General features: G+C 38.7%; 1 protein-coding gene across 1 annotated transcript in view; it reads left to right on the forward strand.

Moving 5' to 3' along the window:
- Positions 1-27139, forward strand: part of camkmt (calmodulin-lysine N-methyltransferase) — a 237027-nt gene that overhangs the window by 181669 nt on the left and 28219 nt on the right. The window contains 2 exon segments of the mRNA NM_001016430.3: positions 2184-2250; positions 18386-18460. Coding sequence (NP_001016430.2) covers positions 2184-2250; positions 18386-18460 — 142 coding nt within the window.

Below are 27139 nucleotides of genomic sequence, written 5' to 3' on the forward strand. Positions count from 1 at the left end.
AGGACACTGTCTAATCATTACAAATAAAGGGCTCTGGCACACAGGGAGATTAGTCACCCGCGGTAAAACTCCCTGTTCGCGGGCGACTAATCTCCCCGAGTTGCCGACCCCTGCCATCCCACCGGCGAACATGTAAGTCGCCGGCGGGATGGCAGACGCGGCGGCGCGATTTCGCGAGTCTTTTTTGGGGATTTCGGGAAATCGCGCTGCCGCGTGTGCCATCCCGCCGGCGACTTACATGTTCGCCGGCGGGATGGCGGGTCATGGCAACTCGGGGAGATTAGTTGCCCGCGAACAGGGAGTTTTGTCGCGGGCAACTAATCTCCCCCGTGTGCCAGAGCCCTAAAAAGACAAATCAGTCAGTGAATATTTAAATAGGATAGTATGAGAGAGGTTTTTGACATATATTGAAGCGATATTAAAAAAGATATTAAAGAAGAAAATATATTTTATACCGTTACTGTTTTTTGGGATCATCCTTTTGACACCATGCCCTCCTAAACCCATACTCACAATAGTACAATAGCATGTAGATTTGGCCTCTAAACTAGCATTTTTTTCTCTTCAAACGGTTGATTTAATATAACCATAGACAGCAGCTTTAGTTTATTGTCACCCCATTAGTTTTATTGAATTTGACTGGTTCTGCTAAAATAACCTACTCGACAACAATCTAAGGCTCAAAATACAATTTAAAATGTCAAAACCAAATATAGTACAGACATGGAACCTGTTATCCAGAATGATCAGGACCTGAGGTTTTCTGGATGACGGATCTTTACGTAATTTGGGTATCCATACCTTAAATCTACTAAAAAAATAATTTAAACATTAAATTGTTTTGCCCCCAATAAGGGGTAATTATATCTTAGTTGGGATCAAGTACAGATACTGTTTTATTATTCCAGAGAAAAGGGAATCATTTAACCATTAAATAAACCCAATAGGGCTGTTCTGCCCCCAATAAGGGGTAATTATATCTTAGTTGGGATCAAGTACAGATACTGTTTTATTATTCCAGAGAAAAGGGAATCATTTAACCATTAAATAAACCCAATAGGGCTGTTCTGCCCCCAATAAGGGGTAATTATATCTCAGTTGGGATCAAGTACAAGGTACTGTTTTATTGCTACTTTAAAAGGAAACCATTTTATTAAAATGGAGTCTGTGGGAGATGACCATTCTGCAATTTGGTGTTCTCTGGATAATGGGTTTCTGGATAACAGATCCCATAACCTGTACTTCTATAGAGTATTACAAATATGCTTGCTCTAATGTGTTTTGGCCTGTTGCATGTTGAGCTTAGATGTTTTTCAATAAATGTAAATCATGTATGTATGTGAGTGTATAGATTGGTAGGTGTGGGTTAAGTGTGCTGGGTTTACTTGGATGGGTTGAACTTGATGGACACTGGTCTTTTTTCAACCCTATGTAACTATGTAACTATGTTTAGTATGAAGCTGTACATTTTGTAAATAAGATTCTTCTGCTTAAATACATGTTTCATGAATGCATACAATACAGCAGATAAAACCTGAGCAGCAATTATATAATTTAATGAGATTAATTAAATGATAATTCATTTCAGTCTTTCAGTGCCTACAGACAAAAAAACTGGATATGTTTGCTGCAATACTGGGGATTTATTTATGTAGACCCACTAGAGCCGACTTAAGTACTCGAGATTTGCTAGACTGGTGGGCCTGCTACAAGCAAGACTTGCACTTTTATTCATTATTTGTAAAGAAATATGTTATGTTTCTTTAGATTTGTCTTTGTATTGCAAATTGTTTGAGTACAAAGAAAGCATTTTGTTGGCATTACTGAGCACAATTCTATTCTTGGCATACATCGAATAAGGGAAAAAAAAAAAATAACCCTATTGCATCAATCTCTCTGTATAAGCTAAAAATTGCAGGTGGCATTTTGCTGAAAAGGCTAACGCCGTGTAGCTACATTGATTTCATTTTGGAAAATGATATTTGGCAATAAAATACCCGTTCTTTTCCTATTTATACCTCAATACGTACTATTTTTATTCACGCATTGCTAATATTGAGTGAATAGTCGGTAGCAATTATGTGATCCTTCGATTTCCAAACCGACGGGGCTTAGAAAAGGACGTGTAAAGTAAATGGGTATCCGAGAGCTGGAAAATGCAATTCTTAACTAGATTTTTACAGATGTTTCTGATATAATAAGAAGACCCCAAAATGAAGAAATATTTAAAGACCGGCTTGTGTCAAGCAGGTAAGAAATAGTTTTTATTTTTTATATTCAGATATATGAACCCCTTTCCATCTGTGGCTATGCAGAATGACTACATATACATGACCAGACATGGCCGGTACATGTTTGTAGATCTTAGGGTGAAGACACACGGAGCTACTAGTAGCAGCTACTTTTTCACGGCTACTAAACACCAGAAAATACCCTGCGATAGACAGTACTGAGAATTGCCTCTGCTAAAACACATGTAGAGACAATTATCAGTAAATGATCAGCATTGTTTATCTTAGTAGCCACAACAAGTAGCTGCTACTAGTAACTCCGTGTGTCTTCACCCTTATCCAGCAGATGCTGTAGGCTTATAACATGAACAGTTTAACTGAATTTAAATAAGAGGACGTGTATATCACACTTTCTTGACACGCCTAGGCTTTACTTACCTTCCTTTGGTATCTTCTTTTGACTTTTTCACTTAGCTTTGCTTGCCAGTATTAAAGATGTATAGCATTAGAATCCACCAGAAACCAGTAGAAGGGAGACAGGGACACTGTCTGATATTATGGGCAGGTTAACCAATTTTTATTTTTAATTTCTTTCCATGGATGTGAGAAGATTTGTAGTCACCCTCTTACTTATTTGGAGTAGTTATATACATTTTCTTATATTTGTTATTATTGTGAAATGATTGTGTATGGTGATACAAAAGTCTAATAGACTAGAAAATGGAAACTAGAAAAGAGAACATTTCCAAGATGTGGGATTAACAGCTGAAGTCTGTTGAATTAGAAGTTTGGGCTAATTAGATATAGATTGTAAGCTCTACGGGGCAGGGACCTCCATCCTCTTGTGTCTTTGACTCTTAACTTATTGCAACTGTACCTTGTATTTATTTGTATTTATTGTTATACTTTGTATTTATCTATTATTATCTTAATAACCCCCTGTTTGTATTAATGTATTCTTCTGTACAGCGCTGCGTACATAAGTAGCACTTTATAAATAAAGATATACATACAATTAGATTGAAACCTGATGACAATCTAGGTTTAGGATTCCTAAAATGAGATGTACTGAGGGATTTTGAATGTCTGGAACATCACATGAGAACCTGTGCAGAACAGGTAAGTTACAAAAGCAAGAAAATAAGATAAAAATAGCATTGAGCTACTGCCCTTGGGTACAACTTTGAGAACAGGTGTGAAAATACTTCATAGGTATAAGGTGAAATGTGTCCTACTTCTAGCTCAGTTATTTATGAAGTTGGGCTTTAAAAATAAGAAAAACAGTGGAAAGTTTCTGTTGAATTTGTTTACTTTTTTTTAAGATTTAACACCATGGTTAAAGTATATTAAGGGGCAGATTTATAAAAAAAATATGTGTTTTTATGGAGCGGTAACAGTGGTTATAGTTTGCTGCTCAGTAGCAGTTTATATATTACTGTGAAGCGAAGTAGCATGAAAAAAATTCATCAGAAATCTGACCCTTAGGGCCATGACACACGGGGAAATTAGTCGTGGCGACTAATCTCTCCGCCATGCCATCCCACCGACTGGAATGTAAATTGCTGGTGGGATGGCATACGTGGCGCCGTGATTTGCTGAAGTCGCCTTGAGAGGAAACTTCGGCAAATCGTTGTGCCGCGTATGCCATCCCACCGCCAATTTACATTCTAGCCAGTGGGATGGCATTGCGGGGATATTAGTTGCCCGTGACAATGGAGATTTGTCGCAGCACGCCTAATCTCCCCGTGTGTCACGGCCCTTAGACTTGTTAATTAAGTACAACTCTTAGGCACAATTTTTATTTGGTTGAGTGTTACTGTGTAGGAGTGTTATTTAATTCTGGCAAACGGATATATTTCTCAGAAGAGGATATACTTTGTACATTGCTTGTCCTTGCCCCAGTACCACATATGTCTTTTATCATTTTACACTATGGGCCCTATTTATGGTTTGTTGATGAGATAATTGGGCCCGAAATACAACGTGAGTCTGGAAACTCACACAAGGTTTCAGTAATGATTGCTCAAGCCCGAAGGCTCAAGCAGTCATATAAGGACCCCCTATTTATATAAGGGGATGCAAGCCCAGAGAAGGCTGAATGGTTTAATTGCTGCTATGCACAAATTGTAAGGACTATATGTTGGCCTGATTTGCTTTTTGCCCATTGCACTTGCATTTGTAAAGGGTAAGGAAGTATTTTTAGTGCTTTTATTGGATTTTAGGGAATTGGAGTGTGAGATTGAAAAGTTAAGTAGACAAGAGTTGAGCAGATTGGAGTAGGGCACCCTAAAGAGACAGGAAAATATAATAAATGTTTAGATATATGTTAATTGCACTTGAACTTCATGAGTAAGATCAGATACTGAATAGAGTTATCCAGAGTACCCTTTGCAGTTGGAAACCAGTACCAAAAAAGTTGAATATGTTATCCCATTAAAAGGTATTGTAAGCTGCAAGGTAACTTTCTAATCTACTCAAGAAACATGAATAATTCTGTTGAAATTTTAAATTATGTAGAACACAGAGAAATGAGTAGTTGCACAAAGTAGCGCTAAGAATGCAGAATAAGATATAAATGGTTGAACTTTAAAACTTGTTTGATACAGTTTTCCCCATGGATACGTCTCCTGTTATTCTCCTGTATATAAATAACGCCATTTTTAGAGTGTTTTGTATATTACAAAAGCACTTAAAACTGATAAATATTCTGTAAGATTGTGATTGGTGATAATTTGATAATGAAGCCACATTAATAAATAAAGGTACCTTTGTGTTTATGTTATAATTATGGCACTTAAGCTCTATCAATATTTTAACAATATGTAAGTAACAAAGTGAGGTTGAATAAAGACATTCAAGTTAGAGTTGAACCTTTGGCAAACCTTAGCCTCTAGTTGTCTAGTTATGTAAGTAGTTTGCATCAGCATGTGTGGAAAGGGTTAAGTACAGATCTGCTGAGGGATAGAGTTGGACCTTAGTAGGGTTGAAGTTAAAATCATAGTTTTACCCAATAAATGAATCTTGCACGTTACTTGCCACTAGTGATGAGCGAATCTGTCCCGTTTCGCTTCGCCAAAAAAATTGGAAATCTTTCAAAAGACAAAAAAACAGCAAAAATGTTGCATGAACGCCTGCGAAATTTTGGACACGCGACTATTCTTTTGATGCCTGCGACTATTCTTGCGACAATTTTGGCCGCGCGACTATTCTTGCAACAATTTTGGCCGGGCTATTCTTTTGACATCCGCTACTATTCTTGCGACAATTTTGGACATGCGACTATTCTTTTGACACCTGCGACAGTTTTGGTCGTGCGACTGTTCTTTTGACGCCCGCTACTATTCTAGTGACAATTTTTGGACGTGCGACTATTCTTGTGACAATTTTTGGACGCGCGGTAACCGCTGCAAATTTTTTCATCCGTTTCGCGAAAAAACTGCCAATGGCGAAACGCGGAAATTCGCCCGAGAATCCATGCCTGCCAAAAAATTTCACCCATCACTATTTGCCACACATTTGTACTATACTATTTTATTTCCAGGTGGGAATTCTTTCATGCCTAGTCTCATTTCACTGGGAAAAGTGGCGATAACTTAATAATACTAGAAATTACCAACAGTTTTACATGTATACATGAAAATATTCAGAGAAGGAGCATCATGAAATAAAGAGGTTGTGTGCTTTTACTTTTATATTCTTATCTCATATCTATTCTGTATTGGAAATCCAGTCTTTTTAATGTTCTATGTGTGCAGATAAAGAATGGTTTCTCTTTACACTTGACCCCACTTACTTGGTTCTTCAACCTAAGTGTGGAAGCAGCAGAAGGTATTTCAGCACAATCTCTCTCCTAATAAAATACCCTGTATGATGTATTTGTCTTTATAAGCCTCAGACATTGCTAGGCACTGACAAAAAGGGGAGTATCCATTATTCTCTTCTTGTTTATTCTGTCTTTAATCTTAAACTGGCCATACATGTGAAGGTCACTTGGTGAGGTCACCAAACAAGTGGATCTTTCACTGATATGCTCACATTGAGGTGGGCAATTTTGGGCTGATCAGATCATTTTGGCCAATGATCAGATCATAATTGCCGCTATCAAGCAGTCACATCACGGACCACATCAAAATGCACATCCACTCCTCAATCCGACATAAAAAAAGAACCCGCTTGATTGAAATCTGGCTGTATGGCCCCCTTTACTTGAGCAGGGGGTGGATCAGTGATCAATGTGTCCTTTGTAAATACAAGAAACAATATTTTTAGGAAAGACATAGATCAACAGGCTCTTATTGATCATAGATATGTTGCCCCTTTTTTTATATGTACTACGTTAGGGTTGACAAAGACAGAGTTTTAGTTGTGCTTATTATTAAATCCATTCCATTGATTCACAAATATTTGGAATTGCGACAAATACCAGTTTAATATGTTATGATAAAATGGTTACAACACAATACTATAAGGCCAAAAGTGTGTAGATACCTGTCTGTCCAACATCATTGGACTTCTGGGAGAGCTTCCTACTAGCTGGTGGGATTTGCTTCCATTCATACATAAGAGGTTGGAAACTGATGTTGGAAATCAGGCCTGGCTCTCATTGCTAATTCATCCCACTGGTGTTCAGTTGGGTTGAGGTCAGGGCTCTGTGCAGGGCAGTCAGCTTCTTCTACTCCCATCTCTGCAAACTTATTCTGTATGGACCTCTATCTTCGTGCATGGGGGTTAGTATCCTGCTGAAACAGGAACCTGTTACCACAAAGTAGGAAGCATGGAATTATACAAGTCCTTGTATGATGTAGTGACACCTGTGTTAGAAATTATGTGTATGTCTTGAATATCCAATTTAATACAGGTATGGGACCTGTTATCCAGAATGCTTGGGACCTGGGGTTTTCCGAATAAGGGATCTTTCCGTAATTTGGATCTCCATACCTTAACCATATATTTAGATATGGGATAAACCCAATAGGGCTGTTCTGCCCCCAATAAGGGGTAATTATATCTTAGTTGGGATCAAGTACAGGTACTGTTTTATTATTACAGAGGAAAAGGAAATAATTTTAAAAAATTTGATTTATTTGCTTATAATGGAGTCTATAGCCTTTCCGTAATTTGGAACTTTCTGGATAATGGGTTTCCGGATAAGGGATCCCATACCTGTATTCAGGGGGGTTTAGATACTTTTTGGCCCGGTAGTTTATCACCACTGCATTCCAGAGATGGTTTCTATACAATTTACACTGACAAAAAAGAAAACGAAAACATTAGAGTGATCTGCATCTCACCAGAATAAGCCCATGTTGTTATGTCAGAAAGGAACCTGTGATAGATACATTTGTTCTGCCTTACTAAATGCTTTTATGTAATCCTTTGCTTAATAGGCTTAAATGTTCCTGTGTCTCATACAGCTAACTGCCACAGCGTTCCAAAGCATTTTGGATTATATCGTATCTGTAGATGGGAATATAACCAAAGTATTTTTAGCCGTTGTTTCGTTTTTGCTAAGTATCCATATACTATAGAAATGCGTTGAATGCAAATGCACAGATTTAAAACAGAGATTAAGGGATTCAAACTGGATTTAATCCACCATTCTGAGAAAAACATAGCCACCAGCCTTCGTCTAATGGTGTTTTATAATGTCTGCTTCTAGTAATTAATGCAGCCTGGGAGAAACAGCAGCGTGATACGTCGTCAGTGAATGAAACGTGTCGGTGTCAATTGTAATAATCCACATCACACTTTTTTGCACCTAAATCCCTGTTGTATAATATAAGTGGTGGGTAATTTATTTCTCCAGGTGCATTTTATTTGTATTCATTTTGTGCTAAATGAGGAAAAATGTTGCCACTCTTTCCATATAATTTGGTCCGAAAAGTCAAATTTCATCTGAAAATTGTCCTTTTTAAAATGTAATTTTATTATATTTTTGTATCATTTGTATTAAGGGAGCACCAAATCCATGATTCAGTTTGGGATTCAGCCTCAACTTTTTGTGGAAATCTGATTCAGCCAAAAGCGTTTGGCTGAACAAAATCCCTTAGGAAAGTTTATAGTCAAGTTTATTTTTCAGATTTTTTAAACAGTGGAGATTTTATAGCTTCATTCAAATGAAAGGACCAATGCAGGGGCGTAAGTCATAAGCAGACCCTGTGGTTGCGGGGTGGGGGGGAGCGGAGCAGGAGTTAAGGGGGTCCAGTAAGGCTCAAATTAAAGAGCAATTTCAACATATCTTGGTAGAATTAGTCAACTTACCAATGTTTTGGGGCCCTAAATTGAATTAGCTGTGGGGCCCAGTAACATAGTTATGCCACTGGACCAATGCTATTTGTATTTGTGATTGGCCTATAATCATAGTAAAAATAGACTAGTTGTTTCTTAAATATGCTTGTAAATATGGGAACAAAAAGCAAAAAGAAGTTGCTCAAGTTTTATGGGGTTTTTTTCCCCCATGATTCATTCATGATAACTCATTTGTATGCACTTATGTGATGGGAAGTTTCATTTATTTATATAAAGTTTTTATTAAATGGCAGAATAAAAAAAACATTTCCTGATTGCTTTGGGTTTCTAAATAAAAAGACCAAATTCTTGTTCTTCATAGTTCTTTTTAATGGAGGCCCAGGGCCCTTCACAGTTTAACCTCATGGCAACTCCCTTTCTTAGAGTTTCATCTAGTTTCAAATGTTTGGGCTCTTTCAAAATGGCATTTTTTTCACTTTGCCCACTGCGCAGGGCATTATCCAAATATCCACAGGCTGTGTTAGGCCATGCTTGATTCTAAATGGGTGGGTGGTGGTGGCAGGTAGGTGTCCTCTCCTCCCAACCCCTATCTGCCCCTACCTTGCATGCCTTTCTGAGGCACAAGTTAGGAGCGACAAGACCCTTGGCACATAGCACTGTATTCATGTGGCTAACACAAGTCTCTTCCTTTTAGAGTCCTCTTACATTCAAGGCAGGGCACAAAGTGCAATAACAATGATGGTTTGCACCTGTCTTTTGCACTTTGCATCCTGCCCTGCATGTAGTTAATGAGCGCTATTATCTGCAAATCATTCATAGGTACCCATGTTATTGATATTCCCTTTCCGGTACCAGATGAGCCTGCTATGCTGGATACATAGATGTCTCTCCAACAATCTCTTATTTGGCTGCTATCATTCTTCCTAAGCTGCTCAAACTGGTTTATCTGCAGTGATACTCAGAGAGACTTATGAGAGCCACGTGCATTTGGAAAATCAGGACTATCCTCCATGTTTTCATTATCTGCCTTTAGCATTGGCGATATAAAGCCGACTAATACGGGCTCTGATGTAGTCAGACTTATACATTTAAGCCCACATTACCAGTATCCCATAGAGTAAGTGCATCAAGATCAGATATAACCTCTGTGATTTTAGTGCCAACATTCAACAGATGTAACTGACTCAGGTTGACCTAGGAGTTGCTGTTTATGAGCTGGTCAGGTTGAATCTTTTGCATAAAAACCCTGGAATAAGACCCTCATGATGTGTATATTTATAGGTGTTTGTGCCCCCATAGTAGCATTAAAAAAAATGCTTTGTTTTACATATACACAAGAATCCCATGGGGCACTCTCTTCTATTTGACTAACATAAGACCCCTGAATTTGTAGTTGCATGTTATCCTGAATCCAATGTCCCCAACAGCCTCCTGTTTCCCCCTACAGATCTCCGGATCAGTTGCCAGTTGCCACAATAGTATTTTCACACAGAGGCAGATGTGAATGGGTGGTCCACACAGAGGCAGATGTGAAGGGGATGGGGGGGTGTTTGGGGTGGGGGTGGGTGGGTTATACTTATGTGAAGGGGATGGGGTTGTGTTTGGGGGGGTGGGATGGGGTGGGGTGGGGGGTTATATTTATGTGAAGGGGATGGGGGGGTGTTTGGGGTGGGGGGTGTGTGCGGATGGGGGGGTGTTTGGGGTGGGGGGGGTGCGTGCGGATGGGGGGGTGGGGGGGTGGGGGGTGCGTGCGGATGGGGGGGTGTTTGGGGTGGGGTGAGGGGGTGCGTGCGGGTGGGGGGGCTGCGTGCGGATGGGGGGGTGTTTGGGGTGGCGGGGGGGGTGCGGGTGGCGGGTGTTTGGGGTGGTCACCTAATCATGCATGGGGAAAAAAAAATACCGTCAAATACCGTGATACCGATATAATTTTGAAAAATACCGTGATATAAATTTTTGGTCATACCGCCCAGCACTATCTCCAAGGCAGAAATTTATAAATGGCCACCAGATCCAATATCAAAATGGGTGGTGGGCAACATGTTGCTCATAAGCCACTGGCTAAGTAGAGTAAGTAAATTATAACAGAAGTGCAACTGACTAAGAGCAACCTTGGCATAAATGTTTTCTGCCCCTCATTTTTAGGGAGGCACAATAGTGTCAGTTTGTGTGCTGTGTAGAACAGAGCAGCTAGATAAATGAAGTCCTCGGTTGTGTTTGTTCCAAGCTGGAATGGAGTTCAAGAAGATCAGGTCCATGGCTATCCTTGAAGGTTTCAGGGTTGCCATCTTCATTTGGGGGTGGATTTACATGAAAAGGTCATTGAGACCCATCTTGAAATGGAGGTTTGCAGGTTGGACTTTAATAACCTTTATACTAAAAATATCAAGTATTGATTATAAAATATATTGGGGCCGATTCACTAAAGGTCGATAACGCTTATTGCATGCTTTTTTTGCGTTAAAAAGCACGCAATAAATAAGTACCGATTCGCCAAAGTCATTTCACATGCGTTAAGATGCATTTTGCATGCGCTAAAAAATGCAGTTATTTCTATCACATTGCGTTAATTAGCGAATAGAAATAATACTAACGCATGAATCACAAACACATATGAAGCGTTAAACACGCTAAATATCGCATTAGTCTGTGTGAATATTAACACCTACTTGGGGCAGGCGGTAATTATAGAAAAGTACAGTTAATGAGCTTCTGGCAACACAATATGGACTTTGCAGTGGGATTTATTCAAGTCTGTGTGGGCCCCAGAGTGACGCAGCCGCCAGTTTGCAGGGAAATGGGCATTTTCAGAACAGTAGTTTTACGAAAGAAATGGTTACGTGCGTAAAATCGTGCGCTAAATATTGCACACGGCGAAATATATCGCGCAGAGTGGGAAATAACGCGCGCAGCGGAAAATTTGCAAGAAAAACGCTTATCGCGAGTTAAATAATGCAAAGAACATCGCGTCTTAATTATGACGCCTGTCCTTTTAGTGAATCGAGCTTTAAGTCGAAAAAAAATAAGAAGCGATAACATTTTTAATGCCTGCTATAAATAGCGCTCGTTTTATCGACCTTTAATGAATCGGCCCCATTGTGTTCTTTGTGCTTTATATACTTCCCCCGGTAACTCAGGGTAAATTCCTTATCTGCCCTGAATGAAGCCCACCAGGCCCAGGCTGACTTGCACGGTTACTCACAGAAACAACCTGCTATTGGCATGCACATCTAATCTGTGTTATATCAATCAAAAAGCACATTTCTTAGCCAGCGCCGATTTACATTAATGCAATGCTTAGGGTCACTTGTGATTATTGCAGTGTATTTCAACATATGGACTTGGGGAATAATAGATTCCGGCTTCATGCTGAGAAATAAGATTATCTTTGCAAAGGACATAATTTTGTTTACTGAGTGTTATTAATATCCAATTAAAGCATTGCTCAACTTCAAAAAAACACGGACCTTTCCCCCAATCAGACATTTTATACGCAGTAGTGTGTTTGCAGCTATGACAAAGTTGATCAAATAAAAGAGAATTAAGTGATTTTGTGCAGTGAAAATGGAACGGTATTAAATTGTTATTCAGAGGGGGGAAAAATAGGGAACATTGTGTAAAAGGAACATCAAGTTTGTGAAATTTGCTTTCAAACAGCATAGTTACCCATGTAATTGCTTTGTTTCAGGTGGTTTAAAGCAAAAATCTGGGTACTCAGCTGGGTGTTCGACTCAAAATCAGCTGGATCCAAAATTTGTTGGCAGCATTATATGCAGTTTACCACACAACAACAAAGCAACAGCTTTTGGCCCCATTCACATCTCTCCAAATAACATTATAGGCTGAACTGCTCAGTGCTGGGCTCACTAATGTTCCAACCTCCGTAGGGCATCGGACACGTGTCCTTTTGGCTCCTCTCAACTAGCTGGCAATTTTGTTTTAGCCATGTGCTTGAATGCAACACGGCACAAGAATTTCTCTTCAAGTCAATTATTTTGTTCATCTGGAGATGGGGTTTTCTAACGGGAGCAGTTATGAAAGGACCAGTAATGTCAAGAAAGTGAAAATACAATGTAAAAAGCTATTGTGAGCCCTACATTTTATTGTGGTGTTTGCTTAGGTGGCCTGAGCCATGGACAGCAGTAATCTTTTTCATAAACACCCACTCCTTCTGCCTCAAGCCTATTCATTAGAGCTTTAAATAATATAGATTAACCTAGACAAGTGATCCCCAACCAGTGGCTCGGGGGCAACATGTTGCTCCCCAACCCCTTGGATGTTGCTCTCAGTGCCCCCAAACCAGGGAGTTATTTTTGAATTCCTGACTTGGGGGCAAGTTTTAGTTGAATAAAAACAAGATTTCCTACCAAATAAAGCCCCTGCAAGCTGATAGTGTGCATAGAGGCTGCCTAATAGCCAATCACAGCCCTTATTTGGCTCCTCCATAAACTTGTATGGTGCTTGTGTTGCTCCACAAGCCTTTTTTACATTTGACTGTGGCTCACAAGTAAAACAGGTTGGGGAACCCTCACCTAGACCAAAGCTGCCTACAAATAAAGTTAAAGATAAGATTGTTTTGAAAAAATATCAAGTTTTCCTGAAATGATTCTGCAGATTATGTTAATAGTCTATGTACTGTACATATACAGTTGCCCCATGGATCTGAACGGTGACAGCCTGGTATAACACTGGGAATACACAGGATTATATTGGCCATTCTTAACTGACTTGTAAGCCTATTGGCATGTGTATTGTGCCAAAATGATGGCTTCCTGCTCATGATTAGACGTTGAACAGGAAGGCTGGAAAATCCCATTGGGTGACAACTGCATTGGCCCATGGATGCAGTCCTCTCCCTATGGCACTATATGGGCTGCCCCATGTGATCAGATTGTTGGGTTAGGAGCTGAATGATCAGATCAGCCCAATTTAACCCACTTCATGGATGGCCAAATCATGTAAAGGACCCACACATTTGAGACCTCCCTAGATAAATGGATCTACCCATGTATATTAGCATGCTAACAACTACTCCGTTCTGCTTCCCTCTTCAAAATAAGCTTTGGAATGAATGTATTTTTATGTTTTTTAGTGACTTTTCTGGAATAGTTTGTATCTTTTGCACTATTTTGGACCTATTCCCTCTTCCACATGTCGTGGGGGCTACCTGAATAACCAGTCAGAACTGGACATCTCTATTATGTCAACAGATTACATTCGGGACCCTGTTGGTGCTGTTTTTTTCACGTGATTGGTTTAGATTTCATTTGTGTTTGCTTAAATGTTGGGAGGTGTGACTACAGGAACCCTTTGAGTACAAGTATAGAATCTGACTATTAGCCTGGGAATCTGATTCTCTAGGGCTGTTTTATTTTACTTGGGAACTCTGTTTTTTCTGGACCACAGAGCCCAGCACTTTATGCTTTATATGTGGTGCCAGTAGTCTGTAAAAAGGTCCAGAAACTGCCTTTAGGTCTTTGTGAAAAACAAATCTTTTACTAGACTCGAAGCCATTACCCTGGGCTTATGGTTAATTTAAAGTGCAAATGATTTTGTAGCCCAATAGCTTTGCAGTTTAGGGTGAAGTCCCAACTTCTAGTTGTTTCCGCTGTAGCTAGGGAATAGCCATCTTCCCCTGGTACGTGTGCTTTGAGTGAGCTGGTGTTAAATATGTTTGGTGCTTGAGCTGTTACACTTCCACCTCTTCCATTCACATAGCGTTTGCTTCATATCGTATGCGCTTTGTTTACATCAACACAGGGAATTGTCTTGTGGATTTCACTGGCAATTTACACAATGCACAAATTGCCATGCAGTTGTAAGCTGACTTAAAAATGCAATTTAGATCCACCCAGATACGACTGTTTCTCTGTCACAGAGCGTAGGAAGAATGAAGAAAAGGATAAAGATATTATTCCATTATCTTCATTATCTTATACAAACCAGAGAAGGTGCAGTTAATTAAAAATACAAATATTTGCTGCAATTAAGTCATTTAGACATTCCTTCCCTGCAAAGGCTTAATATTTCAAAGACGTATGAAGAAATGGGTATCTGGGCTGTTTGTCTACACTTTCCCTCATATATACTTAGTCATAGAGTACTGGGGTCTGAGGCTTAATATGGTTCATCTCCTGGTTGAGATTATCGAAGCTTATACAGGAGGAGAAGAAATCTAAATAGGGTGAACCTAAAATGAGTAAAAAGAAAGGCAAGATTAAGATACCTAAATAACTGGGAGCCCGTTTCAGTGGATATGGTGCCCAGGAAACTGACAGTACACTGTATGAACCGACAACACCATTCTGTATGGCAGTGATCCCCAACCAGTTGCTCGGGGGCAACATGTTGCTCCCCAACCCCTTGGATGTTGCTCTCAGTGCCCCCAAACCAGGGAGTTATTTTTGAATTCCTGAATTGGGGGCAAGTTTTGGTTGAATAAAAACAAGATTTCCTACCAAATAAAGCCCCTGTAAGCTGATAGGGTGCATAGAGGCTGCCTAATAGCCAATCTTAGCCCTTATTTGGCTCCTCCATGAACTTTTATGGTGCTTGTGTTGCTCTCCAAGTCTTTTTACATTTGACTGTGGCTCACGAGTAAGAAAGGTTGGGTAATATGATGAGCTTCTTTAGATTTCAGATTTTGGGAGGGCAGAGCAAACTCTGTTATATAGACATACTTGCAACCCAAGCCCAGGGGTATCAAAGTGAACCTAAGCTAAGGGTGCCAATAACTGTCCCTTTCCCTAACAGAAAAAAACCTCAGGTACTCAACTATTGTGTCGCAAGGTTCTAAGATGGACCACAAGGGCAGCCATGGATACCAAGTATATTACCTGAAAGTTTCTGGAGTCCAATGAAACATTGTACTGACCATGTATAAAAGGCAGACCACAAAAGCAGGCAGTCATAGTAATGACAATGTATAAACAAGAGAATACATGCCAAAGTCAGGAGAGATCAGAGAATAAAAAGGTGAACCAGGCCAAGGGTCAAACTCGGTATTCTGAGCAACAAACAAATTGGGAACAAATAGGGAAAGCAAATAGGAAGCCGATAAGGAGCATTACCATAACAGGAAACAGGATCCGGACAAAGTATAGAGAGACACAAGAACACAGCCTGGAACTTACATAATGAGACAGACAAGGTAGGGATTCTGCGCTAGGGGCTGATGTACTGAAGGTAGCCTCTGCTGTGAGTCAGGCAGTGAGCTACTCCTGCTGCCTAATGCAGTGCAGCTGTAACCAACAGGCAGAGGGATTGCTGACTTTTCGGAAACCATTAATGAACTGTTAGTATGACATACTCCATATTCTTATATGAAAACGTGATTCAGTGTTGATTATGTTTATGGCTACTGGAAGTAAGAAGACTGTGTAGCCTGCAAGGATAATTATCAGATCATGATTTGCACTATTATTGAAAAAGAAGTAATATCACCATTATCAAGGAAATATTTTTGGCTCTTTTTTTTTTTTTTTTTTAAATAGATTTTTGAGTACATTGTGTTTTTAGTGGTCATTTCAGATTTTGTGTTTACATAATTGTTGTCCTAAATATACCTATAGATACAAAGTTGTATCTATAGAAATGTCTGAAAACATTAACCATCACCCTTATCTTATCCACACTGGAACCCACTGAGACCATTTTAAACAAACAATTGATATTTTTAATAGCGATTTCTATATTCTCTGTTATAATAAAACAGTACCTTGTACTTGATGGTTACTTATCCCAAGCATTTTGGATAATAAATCCTATACAGGTATGGAATCTGTTGTGCTGAAACCTACCAAAAAGTTTGGAATTATGGAAAGGCGAACTTCATTATAAATAATTCTAACTTTTTAAAATGGATTTCCATTTTCTTAAGAATAATAAAACCGTACCTTCTACTTAATGGGAACTAAGATATAATTAATCTTTACTAAAGGCAAAACAATCCTTTTGTGTTTGTTTTAAGGTTTAAATTATTTTTCAGTAGACTTAAGCTATGAAGATCTAAGTTATGGAAAGACTCCTTATCCAGAAAACCCCATGTCCCTAGCATTCTGGATGACAGGTCCTATACCTGTATATATATATTTTGGTACTTTTTGTCTTTTTTCCCCCCAAAGCATTAATTCTTCCCTTGCAACATGCATTAAGTATTAATATTTCTGAGGGATGTTAGAGTTCAGTGCTGCAAACAAAGCTCTACCACCACCTACACCAGAATAGTGTTCGAATGCTCAGAAGGATCGAACACATTTTAACAATGTTCTGGCATGTTCCAATGCACTGAACTCTTTCCTGACCGGTAGGGAACGTTCCTTGATTTACCATCATTCTCCGTTTCAGGGGGGCTGACCCCCATTTCAGAATCCCTGTTGCCATGTAAAATTGACCAAGCGTCCCTACCTCTGAAAAGCTGTCTCCAGCTGCCCCCCAGCCATGTATTTCTATTTCAGGGCAGAAGGAAGGAATGAGTGATCCTCTGTCACCTTCCTTCCTCCCATGTCCTCCAAATGTTCTGCACCAGCTTTTCTGTTGCTAAAGGAAGGAATAAATATAAAATTATTTTGGAGCATTTCTAGGCAAATATTTTAAGATTAAATATATATGGCTGTGAAGTTGACTGGGGGTAAGCAATGAGAGAGTGGCCAAAAAGTGGCCGTGGCTGTGCGCTGCAGCAATTTTCTGTGCCTGGATTTCACCATGGAAATCCGGTAACCTTAGACCAGGGATCCCCAACCTTTCTTACTCGTGAGCCACAGTCAAATGTAAAAAGAGTTGGAGAGCAACACAAACACCATAAAAGTTAATGGAGGTGTCAAATAAGATTGGCTATTAGGCAGCCTCTGTGCACCCTATCAGCTTACAGGGGCTTTATTTGGTAGGAAATCTTGTTTTTATTCAAACAAAACTTGCCCCCAAGTCAGGAATTCAAAAATAACTCCCTGGTTTGGGGGCACTGAGAGCAACATCCAAGGGGTTGGGGAGCAACATGTTGTCCCCAAGCCAGTTGTTGGAGATCAGTGACTTAGACTATAAGCACTTGGTGTATGTTAAACTTTACATGGGTTTTGGTTATTTTTTTTCCAGTTTAGGGGCAAGAACAAAATACTTCTCTTGGTAATATCATTGCTGATTTATGAAAATGAAATGGTCTTATTTAGTGCATAGTTTATGTCACATTAAATATAAACTTCCTCTCTGCTCCTCTTACTTCCTCTCCCTTCCCCGCTCTTCCTACCGAGAGACAGCGTTGGGCCATCCTATAGTCATGCAACAGAGTCCTGATTTTTTACAAATTGACTCATTTTAGAAATCGGGAGCAGTTAACCAGCCCACTTTCATATAGAACAATGCTTATCTGATTTCTATTTCTGTTGCCGGGAGATAGATTTTGAGCTTTCGCTTGATGTAGCCGACTATTGAAAATATCTGATCATATCATGTAGAGAAAATTGTTACAGCTGCCAGAGTCAAATACTGAAGTGAAAGCGGAACTATGCTTTAAGATATAGTCAGAATTGAGCAGCGGCATTGCTCCTAGTTATTTATAGGCTCCATTCTAAATAACACCGCTGAATGCCATTCAAATATGATACAATGAATGACGCCTTCAGTGTAAACATTCCGCCTCCCTTCTCGGAGTTCTCATATGATTTATTTTGGTTCGGAATGATAATTCTCCCCATTTAATCAATTTAGATCATTTTTAGAAGAGCGTAACGCCAACTTGCCCATTTATTTCAGTCGCTAAATGCCATTCTGGCAGTTTAGATATGGTTATTTAAGAACTGTCAAACATTTTGTTGTTTCATTTGAAGTTACCCTTGTCGCGAGCGTTAAATGTCTTCTCTTACCTATAAAATAAACTGTAAGAACATGTTTTTCTTATGATTTTTCTCTTTTAGAGTTCTGCGATGGGATAATGAGACAGATGTCTCTCAACTGGAAGGACATTTTGACATTGTTATTTGTGCAGACTGGTAAGTACAGAAATACAGCAAAAAAAAAAAAATCCAGTTGGGGTGGGGGGATAGACTTGTTGAAATAATTGTGTGGCTGTGCTCTTTGATGGCTAAGTAAAGTCAACAAATGAAGCACAAAACCACCTTAACCTCAACAAATTAATATTCATCTCCCCGTGACAGTTGCGAGGTAGTCTTCTATCAGACAGTAACTTCCACCACATTATTTCCTAAAGATTGATTTTGAGAAGCATTTCCATTTTGTGAAATTGCCTCCGTTTCATGCTTGACGTATCCGCAAATGGACGACTTAAGCAAATTGCAAATAATTATGGCCCAGGGAGTAACAGTCTGGAGGAAAGGGAGTTTATCAACACAAACAGCTCAATTAGCTTATGTGGTACTAAAGATCAGACTATTGATATTAGCGCACATACATGGCCAATAAAAGTATGCGTTTTTGGAAAAAAAAAATAAGATCTGTATGCTCTGCTTTGGTGTTCAGCTTTTGAAGTGGAGTCTCTAACACTTTGTATAGAGGAAAAATATTGAATGACTCGTGGCCTTGTGGGGGTGTATTATTGTACTTAAGATTAGTTAACACGACAACGACCTTTTCAGATCTTTGGAAAAGTATATACATCATTCTATAGAAAATCGATATCTATAAGTGCCAGCGAGCAGTAAATTCTAGGTATATGTATTATGCGCTTTTTATACCTACAGTATTGGTGAAAACGAAATTGCTTCGGAACCTTTTGAACACATGACAATGGACTCTCGAGTGGATCTTGAAGTCATCATACTGCGTACACTGCCTGATGTGATTATGAGACAAACAAATTTGCAAATCTGTTAGAATCAGTGTTTCATTCTGAGGTCATAGCTGGAATGAGGTCATAGTTGGAATGAGGTCATAGTTGGAATGAGGTCATAGTTGGAATGAGGTCATAGTTGGAATGAGGTCATACTTGGAATGAGGTCATAGATGTGATTCTTACGGGAGAACTGTCCGGTAATGTTTTCATGGGACCATCTTAAGATGCAAGAAAGAAAAGGCAACAAAGGAGAGCAGTGTTTATTCATGCAGCCTACTGCTGTAACCCTTGAGCTTCTCCTACTCTAATGCACTGACAATGATGTCAACCAAATTAGTTTTTATCACATTAATAGCGTTTTGAACCATAAAGTAACATCAGACAAGGCAGTATGCCACTGAGTATTAAATTCTAGCGAAATCTGCCTATATATAAATATAGTTTCAGTATTCTATGGTATTTTAACTTCACCAGGAAGCATCCTTTGTGGCACGAAGTGGGGTGGTTGGTACTTGAGGTCCAATGAGATCCGAGTCATTGAGAAGATGTAGGAAATAGTAAGCAGTTTTAACAGCAGATGCTTCTGTTCTTTGCACCATAGGAAACCGCTGATTTTTACTTTGGTTATTATTATAGATGGCCGTTCTGTGTGACATTTGTTATCTATAAAGCTTCATATCTGTATTAACTCTTTAATATTTTTGTATATTTTCCCCCATACCCTGTATAGTTTAAATGCTGGGTGACTTGCTAAGAAATATGCTTTCAGATATTTTTTACTTTTTTCTTATTATTTAGTTTTAATTTTCTGGAGTGTACAAAGAGAATATATATGTATTTGTTTATATACACACACACACACAAAGGTGTAAGATCTATTATTCAGAATGCACAGGACTTAGGGGTTCTGGGTAAGGGATCGTTCCGTAATTTGGATTTCCATACCATATATCTGCTAAAAATTATTGAAACATTATATAAATCCAATAGAATTATTCCAATATGGATTCATGCAGCTTAGTTACCATCAAGTCCAAGGCTTTGTTTTATTATTAGAGAGAAAAAGGAAATCATTTGCTTAGAATGGACTCTATGGGAAATGGCCTTCCTGTAATTAAGAATTTTTGGATAATAGGTTTTCAGATAGTGTGTATATATATATATATATATATATATATATATATAGCCATCAATCCGGGGAGGAATCCGCACTCACAGGTCTTAGGTATAATCACATATTTTTATTTGTGAACAAAAACTGACGTTTCGGCCGTTGCTACGGCCTTTCTCACTTTGAGAAAGGCCGTAGCAACGGCCGAAACGTCAGTTTTTGTTCACAAATAAAAATGTGATTATACCTAAGACCTGTGAGTGCGGATTTCTCCCCGGATTGATGGCTATCTTATGGATTCTTTAAGGACTGCACCCAGGCATGTTTATTGAACTTATCGTGAGTGCTGACTTCCTTTCAAATTTATATATATATATATATATATATATATATATATTTATAATATATACACAATGCATTTAATTTGAATTCAGTAGTGTAACTACTTTGCCCACCATGAAAATATAAGTGGAAGGTGCATACCAAATCCATCATTTTAGGGTTTGGCAGAATACTGAATCCTTTCTATTTAAATACAAACCCTAATGTGAATTATGGGAATTTTATAGGATTATATTTAAGAATTATATCTTACCACTTATGGCAGGAACCATTCGCCAGTTCTTTACTTTCTTGTGTCCCTATGGTGTAGGGTTGTAGCGTTGCTTGTATTGTTCCTTTATTTCTGAGAATTAGAATGAACCATTATGGAACGCTTGTTAATAAGTGAGGCTCAATACCACATGTATTTTATGACGGTGGTAAATAGTGTTACTTTTTTAAATTGTCTTTTTTGGAATAGGAAAAGGAATAGATGTCTTTGCTAAGACCTTATACCTTCATTGTAAACATGGCACTTTCCTCATGGTTATTGATTTTGCTTCCACCTTTATTCTCTTTATTAAATTAAAATTAGGCCACTTATACACCCCACAAACAGGCATATTTTCCCAACCACAAAAATTCAGTATTTTTTTTGTTCTATACTATGGGGCTGATTTACTAAGACACGATTTCGAATCCGAATTGGAAAAATTCCGATTGGAAACAAACATTTTGCGACTTTTTCGTATTTTTTGCGATTTTTTCTGCGTCTTTACGATTTTTGCGTAAAAACGCGAGTTTTTCGTAGCCATTACAAAAGTTGCGCAAAGTCGCGATTTTTTGGTAGCGTTAACACTTGCGTGCAAAGTCGCGCCTTTTTCGTAGCGTTAAAACTTAAAAGGCGCAACGTTTCGCACAAGTTTTAACGCTACGAAAAAATCGCGACTTTGCGCAACTGTCGTAATGGCTACGAAAAACTCGCGTTTTTACGCAAAAATCGTAAAGACGCCGAAAAACTCACGTTTTTACGCAAAAATCATAAAGACGCCGAAAAAACCGCAAAATTACCGATCATTACGAAAAAAACGCAATCGGACGCATTCGGCCCGTTCGTGGGTTAATAAATGTGCCCCTATGTGTTGCTGTGTAATGCATGTACTGTCACCTAGAGAGGCAGATCCCTTTTTAGTTTTGTAGCTGATGTTTTGAATCAGTTTATGCCTTCTAATAGCATGAAGGTTTTATTAGTGCATAAAAAGACAGATCTGGTTTTCCAACTAATCGCTGATATTGTGCCCCCGAGATGCATCATCTGATTAAAATAAGGAGCTAAACAACACCATATGATTTCAGCAAGTAATTTCCTAAATGCCTTCCTCACCAAATATTAGAATGGATACTACAGGTTTCATTGCACAGATGAAGTTAATGCTGGGTAGGATTAGACCAGATTAAGTAGGAAAGTCAGATCAGAGAGCCGGTGGGCAGGAGCAGGAGGGCAGCAGCCTTCTCTGAGGCTTAGACAGGGCTCACATATGGATAGTTTCCAGATTATGTAGGTGAAGCAAGGTCTTGCCAAGAGATTAAGAGTTAAATTTGCACTTCACACAAATACCAAACAGCTCTGATTTACTTCTGGTTCTAACGCCACATTAGCCAGCTCGTCCAGTTTTCATTATTGTGTGTTTATAGATTCCCTGATAAGATACCCCCAGGGTATGTTGTTTAAAAATATTTTGAATTACATATTGATTTCCTGTACATTAAATATCTAGTTAATAATCTAACCCCTGTTGTAAAATATGAAGTATTCTCATTGAGGCGTTACACGACCATATTAAGGCACGAGGTCGAAGGCCAAGTCATGTGACCGAGATTACATTACTAAGCACCAATTATAAGCGATAGCAACACTAAGAGCCATTCACAGGGATATAATTTAAAAGATTCATAGCATAGTGGGCTATTCTGGTTATGCATGTCCCGAATGATTGGAACCCTGAATATTTGGGATAAGGGGACATTCTGTATGTATGTATGTATGTATAACTTTATTTATAAAGCACCACAAGGGTACGCAGCGCTGTACAATCTTACAGTATACACAATTACACACAGGGAGGACAAGGATTACATTCTACAATTTGGATCTAATAAAGATTCATTATATCTTAGCATCAAGTACAGGTACTGTTTTATTATTACAGAGAAAAAGGGTTAGTGTTAAAGAATAGAATTTATTTGAGTAAAATGTGCTCTATGGGAGATGGCTTTCCATTATTTGGAGCTTTCTAGATAATAGATACAATACCTGTATTTTAGCTGTATGAAAAGAAGACACTTGCCTAAATGGACCCATTGCCCATAGATGTTACTTGGGACAGCCCCCCCAGTCTCACAATGTATTAAATTCAGTTTCGCATTGGTCAATGTCACTGCCATAGCATTCTGTAATGTAGGTTTTTCCTACCTTTACCATTCACAGCTTCTGAGATGCGGCCGTAAGTGAATTGTCCGTCTTGTTTATTGACATTGTTATAGTTTTTATAGAGTCCTTTGTTTGTCCCAGGTGCTTATTACATATATAAATACATGAAATAGATTTCTATAGGAGAATTTATTGCAGTAAGTGCCAGGGATCCAGAACGTGCCTGCCCCGAAGGGCTTACAATAAAATTGGTCATATACAAACAGCAAACTACCTTTTTAATGTATATACTGCATAAAATCACACAGGGAACGCATGGATACATTTTGTATCTCTGGGTTTTGGGAAATGTGTATTTAACATTCTGATGCTTCTGCATAAGGTTTGTCGCTAAATCCCATTAAATCTCCACCAAAAATAATAAAGCAGTTAAATGCGAAATTCATCCCCTGCATGTCATTTAAAAAAAAAAAAAAGAAAAAAAAAATCAATTCGGCAGGTATATATTTATTCAGTGGGATCCATTATATTTCCACATGGGCACATGAGGTGAATTGGAACGGAGGTGAAGATTATTAGCGAGGTAAATGTTCCCTTGCTTCCTTTTTAAGATTGAACATTAAATGAGTTGTGATAAATAGGTGCGGAATTTAACCGTACGCCGATTGTATATTTCGCTGTCAGTCAGCAAAAACATGGCATTAAGAGCCCGCCGCCAGAAGCGGAATTCAAATGGTAGGTGCATGGATTAAATTCTTTTTGATGTTTTTCCAGCAAGGTTAGTATTGTCTGATTTTCTGAATAGGGACCCAGTTGTACAGTGTGATCTCATTTACATGAAAACAAGGTCTATTCACGACGACGCTGCGGAGACACATTGACTTGCTTGTATAAATATACATGATTGCATTCAGAGCAATATGTGTACCCCTAAATCATTCAAATATTCACATATTTACATTCACACACTTAGGAGACTTAAGTGCTTTTTCAAGAAGTTATTTCTAACCAGAGATACACTCCATGGGCTTCAGGGCACAGTCGTATAGTGTTTATGAAATATCTCCTTATGTTCTTTAGTTATTGCATTGCCTAAGCCAAAATAAACATATCAGGGCAGGCGTTGGAGTGAAGTGGAATCTATAATGTGGCAGATTCTTAAGCAAAAGGGGGTTCCAAGGTCTCATTTTCATGGTTCTTAATCGAGAATTAGGTAGTATTTATTGAAAGAGCAGAATTGTGGGTTCTGTAGTTTCTTTCACATTTCCATTGTTTGGATTATGCTAGAAGTATAAGGAAAGACTGAAGGAAGATTTATTCATTCTGAACTTTGGAGTAGTTGGTATCGAGTATGGATTGGTAGTGGAACAAGGAAAATCATTCATAGTGTCCGTAGAGGAAAGAGATGATTTTCCATCATGCAGGACCAGTTAACGTGAGAATAGGTCATATATACTGTATATAGCCAGGGTTATGTCGTATAAGAAAGGCAAAGGAAAACTCTATATGACCAGTAGTATGTGTGCACACCTATCCATTCAATATCTCATTCCAACCAAGATTATATATAAGATGTCTTTTTTTTGCTGCTAGAACAGACTTTACCCTTTGCTCTTCTAGGAAGGCTTTCCACTAGATGCGGAAACATTGTTGGAGAAATTGTCTTCCATTCATATATAAGAGGTTGGGCACTAATGTTTGTCAATCAAGCCTGGCTTGCAGCAGCATTCCGAATTATCCCATAGGTGTTCAGTTGGGTTAAGGTGAGGGTTCTGAGCAGGCCAGTCATGTTCTTCCTCTCCCATCTCCGCAAACCTATTCTGTATAGAACTTACTTGGACATGGGGTTATTGTTCTGCTGATATAGAAAATCTTATAACATGACATTCTTAATAATTCCATGCTTTTATATTTTCCACAACAGTTTGAAGAAGGCACTTCTTCAAACTGTTGTGGAAAATATGAAAGCATGGAATTATTAAGAATGTCATTGTGTGATGTAGTGATTCCGGTGTCAACAAATAATGTGTGGCCTATTGCAATAATAATCCTACTAATAAGCCTACTGCAGTAATAATAATAAGTGGTGTCCACATGCTTTTGCCATATATTGTACCTTCTGTGGAAGAATCAAATGAACAAAAGAAAAAAGGATCACAGTTATATAGCCATAAAGGAGTAGTTAGTATAGTGGTAGAAATATAACTAGATAGAATAGAGGATCTGCTTTAATGTACACAGGTAATGTAAAGTAATGCAATATGGAAAAATACACCATAATTCAATGCTTATGTATGTATGTATAAATATATAATTAATGGAGATTGAAAATGGGACTTCAGATCTGGCTAAGCACCCTAGGCAACCAGGCGGCTACCTCGTTCCACCCTAAGCAGGCAGTGGGGAATGGTGGAACGAGGTAGCTGCCTGGTTGCCTAGGGTGCTTAGCCAGCTCAGCCCAGTACTGGCAGGAAAAACTAACTGTATAAAGATTTCATCCCATCAAAATTGAGTCCCCATATAAAGATGAGGGAACTGTAGCTCACTCCCCCTTTATGAGATTAAATGCACTGATAGCACTGATAAAGTGAAACAGAAAATAGAGAGGGTCATATTCCTCCTTCAGATGGACAGCTTTGAGGTCTTCCTACTTATAGGGGGTAGCTGGGGTTTAACATGATGTGGGAGGTAGGCAGAAGGATATCTTCTTTTCCTCTTTGGATTGTAAATTGTTCTTGATTAGGCTAAATTGCAGGAAGTAGTGGAAAGGCCATCAAGCATGGACACTATTATTAGAATAACAACTAGGAATAATGCTCTACATCTCATAAGGTTAATACCTCCTCAGTAATATTAGTTATAGAAAATGGATGGAAGAAGGAAGCAAAGTGCCTCCTAAGTGCTTTCTTAAGCAATTTTGTTTTTTTAGTATTATTTTATACTAAATACTGTTTATTACATTGTAGTGTCTCCATACCCCTCTATCTCTCAACAGTCACTAGAGCCGAAGGTTCTTTAGTAGATCGGTTTCTCCAATGAAAATACTGCCTGCTTGTGTGTGCTGGCTGCCCAAACCTTGCCAACCACGCGCCAAGCCAGCAAATTCCATTTTATCAATGTGAACACAATCAATATCTTATGGTCACCATCATTACTGAGCAGAAAGTATAAATGTCTTTTTGAAAAGGTGAAAAAAAAAAAAATTAGAAGGCTTTAAAGCCTACTTTTACTATAGGTATGGCACATTAGAGCACAATACATTAAGCACTACTGCTTGTGCATCGTACATGGCACGTACATGGGGTGCATGGGGACACCCATGGGTCTTCACTTTAACACCAGGGTTCTGGATATGCCTTGTGTTTGGAGGCACTCCTGCGTAGGTATCATGAATACTTAACCAACAGATAGTTAAAATTATGTTAAGTGACCTATTAAAGAATCTTACCAAACTGGAATATAGATATATATCAGTAAATATTGCCCTTTTACATCCTTTCCCTTGAGCCGCCATTAAGTGATGGGCTGTGTGTTCCCTCAGAGATCAGCTGACAGGAAGTGATGCAGTTCTAACTGTAACAGGAAGTAGTGTGGGAGCAAAAGACAGAACTCTGTCCATTCATTGGCTGATGGGGCCTAGCATGTATGTGTGACTTGGCTTGTTTGTGTACACTGTGAATCTTATGATCCCAGGGGGCGGCCCTTAATTCTTAAAATGGCAATTTTCTATTTAGGATTGCCCAATGGCACATACTACTGAAGTATATTTCTATGAAAATGGTCTATTTAGACAAAGCAGGGTTTTACATATGAGCTTGTTTATACAATACAGGTATAGGACCTGTTAAACAGAATGCTTGGGACCCAGGACTTTATGGATAAGGGATCTTTCTGTAATTTGGATCTCCATGCCTTATGTCTACCTAAAAATAATTTAAAAATAATTGAAACCCAGTAGGATTGTTTGGACAAATTATATATTAGTTTATTATTACAGAGAAAAAGGCATTTTTAAA

The sequence above is a fragment of the Xenopus tropicalis genome, chromosome 5 (assembly GCF_000004195.4).
Source record: "Xenopus tropicalis strain Nigerian chromosome 5, UCB_Xtro_10.0, whole genome shotgun sequence".
Classification (NCBI taxonomy): domain Eukaryota; kingdom Metazoa; phylum Chordata; class Amphibia; order Anura; family Pipidae; genus Xenopus; species Xenopus tropicalis.